Here is a 13793-nt window from a genome sequence, read left to right on the forward strand (position 1 = left end):
AAACTGTTCTTGCTGTGACTCTGAGTACAAAGTATGTTATTAGGGGAAGCCTCAAGTGCTTGATCTCTGCAGTTCCTCAGCTTGTTCTTCTGCTGCTGCCAAACCATGTTGGAAACAGGGATCCTTTGCCTTAAAACACCATCTAGGAAACTTGAAGGGCCCCCAAGATAAAGGATAATTAAAAAAACTTCAGAATAAGCCATTAATATTATCACTTTTGATGCTGTGCTTTTGGGCAAACTGAAAACAAAGTTGTTTTGGTGGTGATATTTTTTTTTTTTTATAGAGACCTCTTATTTTTACTAAACCCTCCATTAAAAAGAAACCATTTTCTCTCTTCCAGCTCAGCCTTTCCTGTACTGGTGTGCTCGGAACATGTCCTTCTGGAGCAGCATTTCCTTCAACCTGGCTGTCCTCATGAACCTGCTCGTGGCATTTTTCTACCCATTCAAGGGAATTCGAGGAGGTACTGATATTTAACCTAAAAAAACATGTGAGCAAATAAGGTGTAATGAGCCAAATTCTGCTCTCCCCACTCGTGTCTGTGCACTGCTGTTTACATCAGTGGGGGTAGGAGAACAGAATTTGGCTTTTTACATTGCCTTGTTTTAAAGTTTGCTGTTCTCTTACTCTTTCTTGAGACGTTTTTAAGGAAAATGTAGAGCCATGCTTTTTCCTAGGGGAAAAAATTACCTGAGACAAACATCCTCCTTTAATTGCTCGACTGTTCTTCTTTAGCTTCAAGTCCTGCAATTAAGGATTGAGCTAAAAATAGGTGAAATGTTGAATGTGTTGTTTTCCTTGAGCTTGCAGTTTATTAATGGCATTTTCCAGACACTTTTCCTGGTGCTCCAGGGGGGCTGTGAGTGCTGGGGTGGGTGACAATGTCCTGCCTTGCCAGGGGGAGCAGTGACCAGCAGGAATCCGTGGAGGATGAGGGAGAGGAGCCCCTCTGGCACTGCCTGCCCCAGGGGTGTGGGGAGCAGAGCATTGCCACAGGGAGCAGGGTGCCACATTCCTGCCTCCAGTCCTGGGCTGGCAGGGATTGCACAGTGCCAGGTCCCTGGTGGCTCTCAGAGCCAGCTCAGTGACACTGAGCAGATGCAGCCTCTCCCCAGAGCTGCACCCTGGCAGGGCAGGGCTGGGGTCCTGCCCTGGGCAATCTGCAGGGATGCTCTCAGCAGTGCCACATGCATCGCTTGCAGAGGGATGGGAATGCCTGCTCAGGAGCTTCTTCCTTGTGTGTAGGGGGTTTGCATCCTGAAAAAGCCTGTCAGAGGAATATTTTAGATCAAATTCCAGGGGTCCTGAGAGGGGGAAGAGAACAGTTTCACCTTCTGCCATCAGGACCACCAGGCTGTGGCTGCAGCTGCTGCTCCTCAGTGTCACACCCAGAGTGGGGACAACCCAGATCCTGGCTGGAAGGTTCTGAGAAGCCCAAAGAGCAACTGAATTTCTGTTTCTAGTAGCAAAGATCCCAAGTTAAAAGCAGTGAATTTATGGCTGCCAGGAAGGCTGCTGCTTAAATGAGTTCCCTGAGATTACAAACTGCAAGGCTGTGGGGGGGATCCCTTGGCATTTTGAAGGTGCCCTACCCTACATATTTGAAATTCTTTATTTATCAGGTAACATTTTGAGAAAACCTCTTCCTATCCTAGTTAGAATCCAAAAAGTAAAATAAATAAATACATGTGTATCTTATATTTAGCTTCAAAAAAAAGTCTCTTCCAAACAGACTGTTTGGGGGAAGTTGTCAGTGTCTTGAATTGCTCAGACACGGTGAACTGAGCAGCTGATGAGCATCTGACAGTAGCAGAAGCTGTAAAACTTCTGACTTGAGGAGCAGAAACAAAACTGGATGCCCGGAATTTGGTACTGGAATGGTGAGAATTCCAGAGACAGGCAGAAGTCCCTGCTGGTTGCATGTTCCTCCTGTGCAGGGAGTCCCTGTGCTCCAGCAAGGCTCTGGGGTCAGGGTGGGTGCAGCAGCTGAGCAGTGACCACCCTTAGCTCTGTGTGCCAGGACAAGGACACTGCTCCCCCCTCTGTCCCTGGGAAGGAGAGGGGAGCCTGTGGCCCTGCTCTGCCCTGAGGTGGCACAGCTGGGTCCCAGGAGGTCCTGGCACTGCCCTCCTGGTGCTGCTGGGCAGCCTGGGTGTTCCAGGGAGCACCTGAGAGCCTCACTCACTCCAGGTGTTTCTTCAGGCCTGCCGGGAGCTGCTGCAACTCCTGAAAGCAAATGAATTCCCACTAAATCTTACTGAGATTTTAGATGAGTCGTTCCTAAATAAGCTGCTGCACGTTTCCTCTGTCCCTCCCCATGCTGTTGCTGGTTCCCACCCAGTGACTCCATTCCCAGCTCTGCACCTTGTGCTGTGTGACAGCTCCAGAGCCCAGACTCCCCCCGGGCAGCCAAAACAGCTGTTCAACTTTACGCTTATTAACTTTTAATTTCCATCCATCCTCTGCTGTCTTTATTAATCTGCAGTGATTTGGAACAAGATTAAATGGCTGCTCGTGGTAGTCAGATGAGAGTAATATTTCCTAAGCTGCCTGAATTTGGGAGCAGGGGGAAAAAGCCCTGGGTGAGGATCTTGCCAGTCAGACACAAGTTCTGTGAGGACGTGCTTGCAGAAGGGCTGCAGAGTGCTGTGGAATTTGGGGGATCTTGCATTTTTGTCTGTTGAGGAACCAGTTGCTTGAAGGCAAAAAGATTTTAAGTCAGCTTTGAGGAAGAGGTGTCTGCCATTCTGCATAAACCTGGGTAAATGGTGTTTTGGGCTGGGTCTGTTTTATGGCTCTTTCAGGGAAATGTATTTTTAGCTACACAGGCTCAGTGTTGTGTAAGCAGCCAGTCTCAGGGGACAGTCTAAATAGACCCAGAAATAGCAAGAGATGCCAAAAATGGGTGTGAGGGTCTGACCAAAAGGACTTCAGGGGGAGTGTCAGGGAGTGTCCTCACCTGCACAGCGAGAGGGGCTGCAAAGGGCCCTCAGCACTCAGGTGTGAGCACCACAGCCAAGATCCTGTAGCATTTATCACCTGCATAAGGGTTTAGTGAGGAGTTTGTAATGAAAGCCTGCTGCAGGCTCTGGCTCGGGTGCTGCTGTGCCTCCAGGGCTGGCTGAAGGTGGGTGGGTGATGCCCCAGCCGAGGCAGGACACGTGGCAGTGCTCTGCTGGGTTTGGCTGTGCAGCAATGGGTCTGTTCTGCCTCTGCCCAGGCACGCTGGAGCCCCACCTGTCTGGCCTGCTGTGGACAGCCATGCTCATCTCGCTGGCCATCGTCATCGCCCTGCCCAAGCCCCACGGCATCCGCGCCCTGATCGCCTCCACCATCCTGCGCCTCATCTTCTCCGTGGGGCTGCAGCCCACCCTGTTCCTGCTGGGAGCCTTCAATGTAAGAGCCCAGGGGGCTCCCTGACCTCCTCCTGCCCCCGATGTCAGGGTTCCTTACCTGTGTGTGAAAATGTGGAGCAGAAATAGCCTGGGACAAGGTGGTGACAGGAGTAATTCCCTCCCTGGGCTGCTCCTCGCACGAGGGCTCTGAGTTGTTCATTTAGTCCTGGTTCCCCAGGCTGCAGACAGAGCTCTGAGGTTTTGCTCAGTGTAGGAACAGCTCCAGCTTCAGACAGGCATGGGGAGGAGTCTGTGACCTAAAGCACGAGGTTGTTCACCCAAAGTGCCTCAGTATTTATGGGGTTGTGTGAGGCTCACGAGGTGATGCACTGTGAGTCTGATGGGGGCGAGCTGGGAAGGGGCTCAGTCTGGAGCAAAGGAGCTCAGGGGGGACCTTGTGGCTCTGCACAGCTCCTGCCAGGAGGGGACAGCCGGGGGGGTCGGGCTGTGCTCCAGGGAACAGAGACAGGAGCAGAGGGAGCAGCCTCAGGCTGGGCTGGGGAGCCTCAGGTTGGACATTAGCAGGAATTTCCCCATGGAAAGGTGGTCAGGCATTGGAAAGAATTGCCCAGCAAAGTGCCTAGTTACCTCCAGCTTGAATAAACAATCTGTGTTCCCTGAGATTGTACCTAATTTATGGTTGATCTTTCCTTAGGTTTGTAATAAAATCATTTTCCTGATGAGTTTTGTGGGTAACTGCGGAACCTTCACGCGAGGATACAAGGCCATGATCATGGACGTGGAGTTCCTCTATCACCTGCTGTACCTGCTGATCTGTGCCCTGGGGCTCTTCGTGCACGAGTTCTTTTACAGCCTCTTGGTGGGTGTTTGCTTGGCCCTCAGAACATCTCTGTTTGTGAAGTCCCATCCTGGGTATATCCAGGAGAATTTCTGCTTTTCTGCTGGGAAACTGTAGAACAGACACTGGGAAAAGCCACAGATGAGGTTTCCTTTAGGAGAAGTTACTGAGGGAGACAGCAGGAGTCCTGCCACGTCCCTTCTGCTGATGTGTGACTTCTTGCACAGACAGATAGGGAGAGGACGTGGGGGGATGGATTTAAACCAAAAGAGGAGAGGCTTAGATGAGATATGAGGGAGAAATTCTTCCCTGGCAGGGTGGGCAGGCCCTGGCACAGGGTGCCCAGAGCAGCTGGGACTGCCCTGCATCCCTGGCAGTGCCCAAGGCCAGGTTGGACACTGGGGCTGGAGCAGCCTGGGACAGTGGGAGGTGTCCCTGCCGTGGGGTAGAATGAGAAGGGCTGTGATGCTTTGCTGTGTTATTATCAATAACTGTAGCACAGTGTCTGTGCTCTCTGAGCAGACTCTGGAGTGTCTCCATGGCTGTACCCAGGCTCCAGCCCTCACAGAGGGACACGGATCCTGGCACACATTCCCTCTGCCTGGGGTGGCATTGCCCTTGCACAGCACAGTGCTTCTAGAATGGCTCTGAGGGAGGGGACCCCATGATGGTGGTGAAGATGTGTCACTGTTGAAGCAAAGCTGAATCCCATTCAGAACTGGCTATTTTTGTGGCTTTGGCTGGTGTTTGCCACATCCTCTGGTACCTGAGCTGGTTGTTTGCTGTGTTCATGGTGGTCCAGTTTAACAAGTACCTGTCCTGTGATCCACCAGGATCACAGCCACAACCTGCCTGGGCTCTGCTGTGGGTTGTCCCAGACCCAGTGAAAAATGAAGGAAACATCAGCAGAGAAATCTAAATACAGATTTTGGGGAAAGAGTATTGCTTATTTATAAAATGCTCAATAAATTAAGATTTAAGGAAAATAGCGAGTTGCAATTTGAAGTGAGCTGTTTGGAGGCTGTGAGGGGGTAGATAACACTATCAAATAAAAGCCAGGCAGCAGTGTGTGCTGGCAGCTTGGTGTGTGTCTAGCACCGAGGCAGGAACACCTGCCTGCAGCAAGGGCTGCTGGCCAGGCTGCTGCAGGGGAGGGCACAGCTGCCTCAGTTCCTCCTGCTCCGAGTGCTTGGGCCAGGGCACGGTGGCAGCAGTGCTGCAGGTGCTCCATGTGCTGCTGCTGCTGTCCCCAGCTCTTTGACCTGGTGTACCGGGAGGAGACGCTGCTCAACGTCATCAAGAGCGTCACGCGCAACGGGCGCTCCATCATCCTGACGGCCGTGCTGGCCCTCATCCTGGTCTACCTGTTCTCCATCGTGGGCTACCTCTTCTTCAAGGATGACTTCATCCTGGAAGTGGACAAGCTCCCCAACGAGACCCTGCTGCCAGGTCAGTGCCAGCAGCTCCTTCCCCTGGGTTGTGTTGGTTCTTGTACCCCAGGGCATGGACAGGACAAGGGGAAGGGGCTCCAGCTGTGCCAGGGGTGCCCGGGTGGGACAGCAGCAGGAATTTCTCCATGGAAAGGATGGTCAGGCCTTGGAAGGGGCTGCCCAGGGAGGTTTGGAGTGCCCATCCCTGAAGGTGTCCAAGGACGTGGCAGTGCTCTGGGATGGGGACACGGTGGGACATCAGCCACTGAATGAAGAATCTTGGAGGTCTTTTCCAACCTCAGTGAATCTAGGAAACAAAAAAGCTTTTGTGGTTGAATTTAAAACCATGGAATGTGTAAATCAGGGAGTAACTGTGCCCTTCCAAACTCTATGGTAAGATACTGCTCTGAATGCCTTGTAATTGCACCCTGAGTGTGAGATGGGGAGCCCTGATACCTGAGGAGTCACCTTGCAAGGTGTTGGAGCATCCTTTGATGCAGCATTTTGTGGTTTCAGATCGCACAGAGCCCGGTGAGACCATGACTGGGGAGTTCCTCTACTCAGATGTGTGCAAGGCAGGGAGCAGTGAGAACTGCTCCTCCATCATCCCCTCCGACCGTGAGTACCTCTCTGGGATTCCTAACTCACACCCTGAGTTTGCACTCTCTTTTTACTTAATCACCTTCAATTAAAATGACTTCTTCAGAAAATCCTATGCAATAAATTTGAGAACAAAGCTATCACGAGATTAACTTGAAATAGGATTAATTTAGGCCAGCAGCATAAATAACATCTGTTACATGAAGCGACTAAAGCAGAGAAACTTACAACTAAACCAGACTTCATAAAACACTGCCACACTCTTTAATTTTCTGCATCAATTGCAGAAGGAAGAGATGCAGTTTGCCTCTTTGCAAAGTTTATTATTTTAAAACATGAGGCTATTAAATGTGATCTCAGAGGATAATGCCCTGTGAAATATGGTTTATTGGCAGCATTGCTCTGTCTCAAACTAAGGAAACTCTTTTAATATCATGGCAGGAAGTGCTCCATGGATTAAGTAGACAAGGATAGGTCTGGGGGCTTTGGAGATCGAGAAAGTGAGATATTACCTGGGTATTGAAATATTTCAGTTTTATTTCTAGAAAATGTAATTTCCATGTGGGAGATTTACGGTGCTGGCTGGGAGGGGCAAACAGAACGTCCCAGTTTCTCTGGGAAGGGCAGCTCTTGCACGGCCACCAAAGGTCAACGATGGCCACCAGCCCTGCTCGCAGGAGGAGAGGCTCTGCTTGGCTCAGGGGTCCTCTCTGAGACAGTAAAATTCAACCTTGCTGCAGGAAAAGCTGCTTCTTTCAGCTCCTTCATTCTGGCTGCAGGAAGGAAAACTCAGGGATGTTTTTGTATCACCAATGATCAGCATAGTGCCAGGGTCTGGTGTGCTCAGGGGTGCTCCTGGTGCCCCATATTTGGCCAGGGCTCTCGGGTTTTGGTTATTTCAGGGTTGCCCAGGGACTGGGGCCCCTCCAGGGCTGCCTGTGGGAAGGTGGGATCTGCTCAGGAGCGTTTTTGTGAGATGTTTATTGGGCACAGGGGAGTGTGTGAGGTTAGGGAGTGGATTTTAGCAGCTCTGCAAGTGAAGCAGTGAAGTTGGAGCCTCGAGCTGAGCGAAGAGAAGGTCAGAAGAGGTGTGTTGCTTTTCTGGCAGAATGCTGTTTCCACAAGCAGTGATCTTTTAGCCATTTGAAAGCTCCGAGTGGAAGTTGCCATTTTGAGTGCAGCCCAAAGGCTGTGCAATCTGTCAGGCACCAGGGGAGAGTGGAAGAGGCAACACTTTGTCCTCTGAGCTGTCAAAAAGCTCGGGTTCTGTATAAACAGGCATCTGCTGAGCTGAGCTGTGCATGAGAGCAGGGATGGGAAGAGATTTCACCAAGTCACAGGCAGCAGTTCAGGCACAAAAGAAAACTGGTGGTGGGGAGAGGAGGGCAGGGAGGAGATCTGCTCCCAGGGGGGCTCTGGAGAGGGTCCAGGGTCTGGAGCATCTCCCTTATGGGCAGAGACTGTTCAGGGCCTGTTTAGTCCAAGGAAGACTGAGAGGGGATCCCATCAATCCTTACAATGTCCCCAGGGGGTGTCAGAGGATGGTTTCAGACCCTTCCCAGTGGTTCCCAGTGACAGGACAGGAGCAGTGACCATAAACTAAACCATGAGTTCCACCTCAGCATGAGGAAGAGCTTCTCTCCAGGGAGGGGGCAGAGCCCTGGAGCAGCTCCCAGGGAATCGTGGAGTGTCCCTCTCTGGGACATCCCAACCCACCTGGATGTGCTCTGTGTCACTGCTCCAGGTGACCCTGCTGGGCTGGGGTTGGATGGGGGATCTGCAGAGGTCCCCCCAGCCCACACTGTTCTGTGATTATTGGGGAATGAACCTACAGGGCTTTGCAGCACAGGCTGGCAGTGTGAAGGGGGAGAGAGCATACCCAGCAGAGAATGGAGAGGAGGATTTAGAGCTAATCTTGGCTGTGCAACGTGTCTTTGCTTGCTGTGTTCCCAGAGCTGCTCACTGAGGAGATGGAGGAAGAGAACAAGGAGCATACGTGCGAGACGCTGCTGATGTGCATTGTTACTGTTCTGAGTCACGGGCTCAGGAGCGGGGGTGGAGTAGGTGATGTGCTCAGGAAACCTTCCAAAGAGGTAAATAAATTACCAGGGCTGGGGGTGGAGGAGTGCTACTGAGCAGGGCTGGCATCTGCTGTGCTGGGAAAGCACTGCTCCAAACACACAGAGGGACGTGCTGCTCCTGCGGTGCCATCCCTGGGGTGCCATCCCTGGGGTGACAGCCCTGGGGGTCACGCTGAGCTCCAGCCACTCCTCCCAGGCTTTCATCCCTTCTGGGATGTCCAGAGTGGGCCCAGAGAGCAGCAGTGGGGAGCCAGCAGTGTGAGCTGGGAGTTGAGGAGCTGAAGGAAGGAGATGAGCACGGATCAGTGAGGGAGGAGCCTGAGGTGGCTCAGGGAAGTGCTGTGCTGGCTGCTGGATGCCAGGGGCACCAGCTTTGGTGGGAGCATCCCTAGGGAGAGCTAATGTGTCAGATGGGAGGGAGGAGAGGACAGGGACCAGGCTGGGCTGGTGGGAGTGTGGGGGAGGAAGGATGATGTGGTTTGGAGCTGTCATCAGAGTGAGGACCAGGCTAAGCAGCAGGAATTTTCCATAACACCCTCTGGCTCCCCCTCTGACTGCTGTTTAAGCTTTTGTGTCCATCATTTAGGAAGAAATTCTTCCCTGGGAAGGTGGACAGGCCCTGGCACACGGTGCCCAGAGCAGCTGGGGCTGCCCCTGGATCCCTGGCAGTGCCCAAGGCCAGGCTGGACACTGGGGCTTGGGGACACCTGGGACAGTGGGAGGTGTCCCTGCCATGGCAGGGGTGGCACTGGGGGGGATTTAAGTCCCTTCCCACCCATTCTACCATTCTGTGCTGGTTCTGTGATCTGAGGCTCAGGCTGTCACTCCCAAAGCCACATTGGGGGCAGTGCTTTTTTGTTTTACCTGACATTTCAAAGTGTTTTTCCAAAACTTGGCCTTCAAAGTTACTTTATTCTTAATAATAAATTTGGCACTTGACTGGCAGGATGATTGTGAAAATGGGGGTTGGATATTTTGGATTTTCAGGCCTGCAATAAATGTGGAATGTGCACTGAGAAGTCCAGCTTACATGGCTGTTAAATGCAATTAATGATATTAAATTCCAGTTAAAAACTTTATGGTCCACACTGATCCTCTGTTGATATACTGCACATTAATATAAGGATATAATTTGGAAGGGCTTCAGGGAGGGGTGAGAACAAATTTCAATGTGTGAGAGAAGAGTTTTTTCTCTTGTCAAAGTGAGAGAAGTCCAAAATCTTGGACACAGGAAGAGCAGCTCTGCAGAGATCCCACACTGGCAGCTGACTAATTTGGCTTTTCTTCCAGTGATTTTTGCATTTTAGTTTCATTTAATGTTCTGAGTTGAGTTCTCCTTGGAGAGCATTAGCAGGGGAGAACCTCAGGCAAAGGGGTGTGGGGCAGGGTGGTATTAAGTGTGAGATATGTTCCTAATTGGGCTGTTAATAATTCCAAAATGTATCTTGCAGGAACCTCTCTTTGCTGCTAGAGTGATCTATGATCTGTTGTTCTTCTTCATGGTCATCATCATTGTCCTGAACCTGATTTTTGGGGTGATCATTGACACCTTTGCTGATTTAAGGAGTGAAAAACAGAAGAAAGAAGAAATTTTAAAAACAACTTGCTTTATTTGTGGTAAGTGTGGAGACACACTTAACACGAAGGGGTTACTCTGGGTAAGCCAGGGATAGCTGCAGGCTCAGAGGAAAAAGCCTTGAATTGCTGGCTGTTCCTCCTTGCATTCCCCAGCCAGTTCATGTTCCTGGGTACCACGTGCACTGCAGCTTGGCAGCAGCAGCAGATGGGGAATGCTCAGGATGCCATTTTTCCTCAAGACTTCAGTTCTTGCTTCCCCTCTGCCTCGAAGAACAGTTTCCTATGGGAACAGGAGGGATTTTATGAGCAGTCACTTTTTCCAAGCGTGCCTGTGGAAGCTGTTCCCACCAGGAGGTTGGGAGTGGAGGTGCTGTGGTTGACTGACATGGTCCTGCTGTGTTGCATAACACACAGCCTGATGGGATAACCTTTGGAAATTTGCTGCAAAGCAAACGTTGCTTTTGCTATCAGTTTGCCCAAAAATAGGAGATGTGTTATGAAATCCAACTAACTGCTTGCTACAGGGCTGTTGCCTTTTTTAACCAATTTTTTTCTGTTATGTATAATAAATATAAGCAGTACTTGTTACACTTTACTCTCTCTTCCTTCTTTTCCTCCTCTTCTTTTCTTTTCTTTCTTGTCTGACCTTTTTTCCTCTCCTTTCTCTTCTTCTTTCTCCTTTCTCTTCTTCTTTCTCCTTTCTCTTCTTCTTTCTCCTTTCTCTTCTCCTTTCTCCTCTTCTTCTTCTTTCTCCTTTCTCCTCTTCTTCTTCTTTCTCCTTTCTCCTCTTCTTTCTCCTTTCTCCTTTCTCCTCTTCTTCTTCTTTCTCCTTTCTCCTCTTCTTCCTCTTCTTCTTTCTCCTTTCTCCTCTTCTTCTTTCTCCTTTCTCCTCTTCTTCTTTCTCCTTCCTCCTCTCCTTCTTTCTCCTTCCTCCTCTCCTTCCTCCTCTCCTTCCTCCTCTCCTTCCTCCTCTCCTTCCTCCTCTCCTTCCTCCTCTCCTTCCTCCTCTCCTTCCTCCTCTCCCTGGGTGTTTGTCACATTTTATCCTGATATTCAGTGTCCATTCCAGAGTGACAGTGACTTGCAGAAGTGTAGCAGACTTTAGAAACCAGTTTTGTGCTAGAGCTGATTTCCCTGGTCCCCAGCTGGCAAACACTCAGGGTTCTCCCTGTGTCCTCTCACAGGTTTGGAGAGAGATAAGTTTGACAACAAGACAGTGACCTTTGAAGAGCACATTAAGGAAGAGCACAACATGTGGCACTATTTGTGCTTTATTGTCTTAGTGAAAGTCAAAGATTCCACAGAATACACAGGACCAGAGAGTTACGTGGCAGAAATGATCAAGGTGAGTTTGGAGTTTTGCTTTTTTTTCCCTAGATTTGACCAGTCCAGTGGAATGTTGGGCACAGTGCTCTGTATTGTATTTATTTTGTAAATGTACCTGTGACTTCCCAACCCTCAGAGCCCTCTGTGTGTGTGCTGGAGCAGGTGACACTGAGTGGTGACAGCCAGGTACTCCCCCTGGCTTGGATCAGGGGAAGAGAAGCTGTTCTGCCTTAAATTCACATTTAGGGGGAGTATTTTCAAGCTGGTGGAAGTATCTGAAGCACAACCAACAGGTTATAACCTGTCCTGGTATAAATATCTCCAACTGACTTGTAGGATTTGTTGTCATATGATTGGAGCTTATTATTGTGAAAAACTACAATTAATGTCTACTCAATTGGAAGGGCTTTTAATGAGAGAATTAAAAGCCTCATCTCTGCCAAGCTGCAGGTTCAGAGCTCCTGGAATTACATCCGAAGCCCAGTCACCAATTTGTGTCTCCTGGCTGGCGAGCAAAAGCTGTTTGATTTATAGAATTTCAGTGTGATTTCTTTAGAGCAGAGCCCTTTGCTGCCTCCCCTCCCTGCCCATCTGCTGGGAGGTTCCAGCTGCCTGGGGTGGCTCTGTCAATCCCCCCGAGCCCCCTCCGAGGTCAAGCGTGTTATTTTGGGGTCACCAAAGTGTCCGTCCTACTTCTGGAGTTCTGCCTCAGTAATGAGGGCTTAAAGCAATCTTGTGAGCAGTCACCTGATGGAGGATTAGCACAGTGAGATAACCAAGTGCATCACTGCTGCCTTCCAGCCTGCCTGATTCTTTTGCTCCCTTCCTTTATCCCCCCACAGCACGCATGACTTCAGGGGGAAGCACTGCACTTCTGAAGGGTTTTTGCTTCTAAAAGACAATTTTGTGTTGTGCTTTTGCTTCTCAGAGATGATTTTGTGCTGTGTTTTTGTTGTTGTTAAAGCCAGTTTAAAGAAAGTTTCAATTGGCAACCGATTCATGATTACAGATGAACGGTTTGGATTAGATAAGAACCAAAAATTAGTCACTGAATATGTTTGCATGAAGCACAAAAACTGGAGAACCTTTATGAGAATTCCCATTCATTAAGTGTCAGCAAGGGCTAATTACTGTGTGTGCATGGGAGTAGGGATAAATTATGCATAGGCAGAGTGTCTCATGCAGATGCAGTTTTATATAACCATGTGCTCTAGGTAGAGGTTTGGAGTGTGTCTGTAGTTGGTGGGGTTTGCATTTCATGAGCCAGTTGTAAAAGAAGATCTGAGAGCAGGTCTCAGTGAGGGTTGGTGAATGTGGGGTGTACCTGCAGGAGTGTAGGACAGGCAGGAAATGTGGATTTCACCTCAGGGCTCTGTCACCATCCTGCCCCAGGCTTAGGCTGCTGTGCCCTGACTCTGGAGTCCTCTGTGGTCCATGGATTCCTGAGGAGCCATTTGGCAAAGCTTACTCTGAAAATCGATTTTTTTCTGGTGTCCTTTAACATTAGAACTTCCTTTTCTGCCCTAAAATCTGGGTGTAAAACATGATGAATCTGTTTCTCTAGCAGACCTGGCTGCTGTAGGAGCCAGAAGTGGCTTTTTCCCATTTAAGGTGGTTTTAGGGATAATTTGGGTGGGGCCTGGTTCATCTGCTCCTCAAGCTTTCTGTGTTCTTAGAATTCCAGATTGGTTTGGGTTGGAGGGACCTTAAAGCCACCCAGTGCCACCCCTGCCATGGCAAGGACACCTCCCACTGTGCCAGGCTGCTCCAAGCTGGCCTTGGGCACTGCCAGGGATGGGGACTCCCCAGCCTCAACCTCTCTGGGCAAAATCCCGTGAATGCAGAGGGACAGGCCGAGGAAAGCTTTAAATTAAATGAATTCCATGAGTGCCAAGGCAGAGATTCACTGGGGAGGTGCTGCCTTCTCGTTCCTGTGGCAGCCACCAGCCTCTCCTGGGGAGCCTCCTTGGGGCATGGCTGGCTTTTAAAGGGATTTTCCTCCCGTCTTTCAGACTGAAGGTGGCACTGTAACATCTTGGATAGTGGCAGAGATGGGGCACGTCCTCCCCGGGCTGTGCGTGGGACCAGCGTTCAGCTGCTGCTCGTTCCCATTTTTAGGAGCTGGGGCAGGAAGCATCATGTGCTCCGAGTCCCACTGTGGTGGCAGAGCACACCTCAAACGTTTCACCTGTGCTCTGACTCCCAACAAAATGCCTTCAGAATACTCTTGGATTTCTGCCCCTTGATAAATGAAAGGAAAAAAATTTAAGAAAATACAGTTTTAAGAATTGTCTTTGCCATTTAGTATTTGTGGGTTGTTCCGACACTATAGAACAGTAAAGAAAAAAAATAAAGAATTTAGGACACTTAAATTATATCCACTGTCAGTTTGTGAGCTGCTTCCAGTGCTGCTCGTACAGTGCTCTAAAGATATTTTAAGCTGTGGTATCAAAAGTATCCTGGACAATTTCATTTATGCAGTTAGTGAATATTCAGGCACCTTTAAGAGTGATCTTGAATTTTGATGCTTTCTTGTCTAAAAATAATGTGTGTAGAAAGGCAGTTTTGAGGATTCCCACTG

General features: G+C 49.8%; 1 protein-coding gene across 1 annotated transcript in view; it reads left to right on the forward strand.

The window, feature by feature from the left end:
• The window catches only part of ITPR1 (inositol 1,4,5-trisphosphate receptor type 1), a 163560-nt gene that overhangs the window by 133819 nt on the left and 15948 nt on the right, over window positions 1-13793 (forward strand). Inside the window, exons 49-56 of the mRNA XM_059856856.1 lie at window positions 344-466; window positions 3224-3399; window positions 4054-4218; window positions 5451-5646; window positions 6144-6245; window positions 8181-8320; window positions 9760-9925; window positions 11071-11231. Coding sequence (XP_059712839.1) covers window positions 344-466; window positions 3224-3399; window positions 4054-4218; window positions 5451-5646; window positions 6144-6245; window positions 8181-8320; window positions 9760-9925; window positions 11071-11231 — 1229 coding nt within the window. The remainder of the gene's footprint in view (window positions 1-343; window positions 467-3223; window positions 3400-4053; window positions 4219-5450; window positions 5647-6143; window positions 6246-8180; window positions 8321-9759; window positions 9926-11070; window positions 11232-13793) is intronic.

The sequence above is a fragment of the Haemorhous mexicanus genome, chromosome 11 (assembly GCF_027477595.1).
Source record: "Haemorhous mexicanus isolate bHaeMex1 chromosome 11, bHaeMex1.pri, whole genome shotgun sequence".
NCBI lineage: Eukaryota > Metazoa > Chordata > Aves > Passeriformes > Fringillidae > Haemorhous > Haemorhous mexicanus.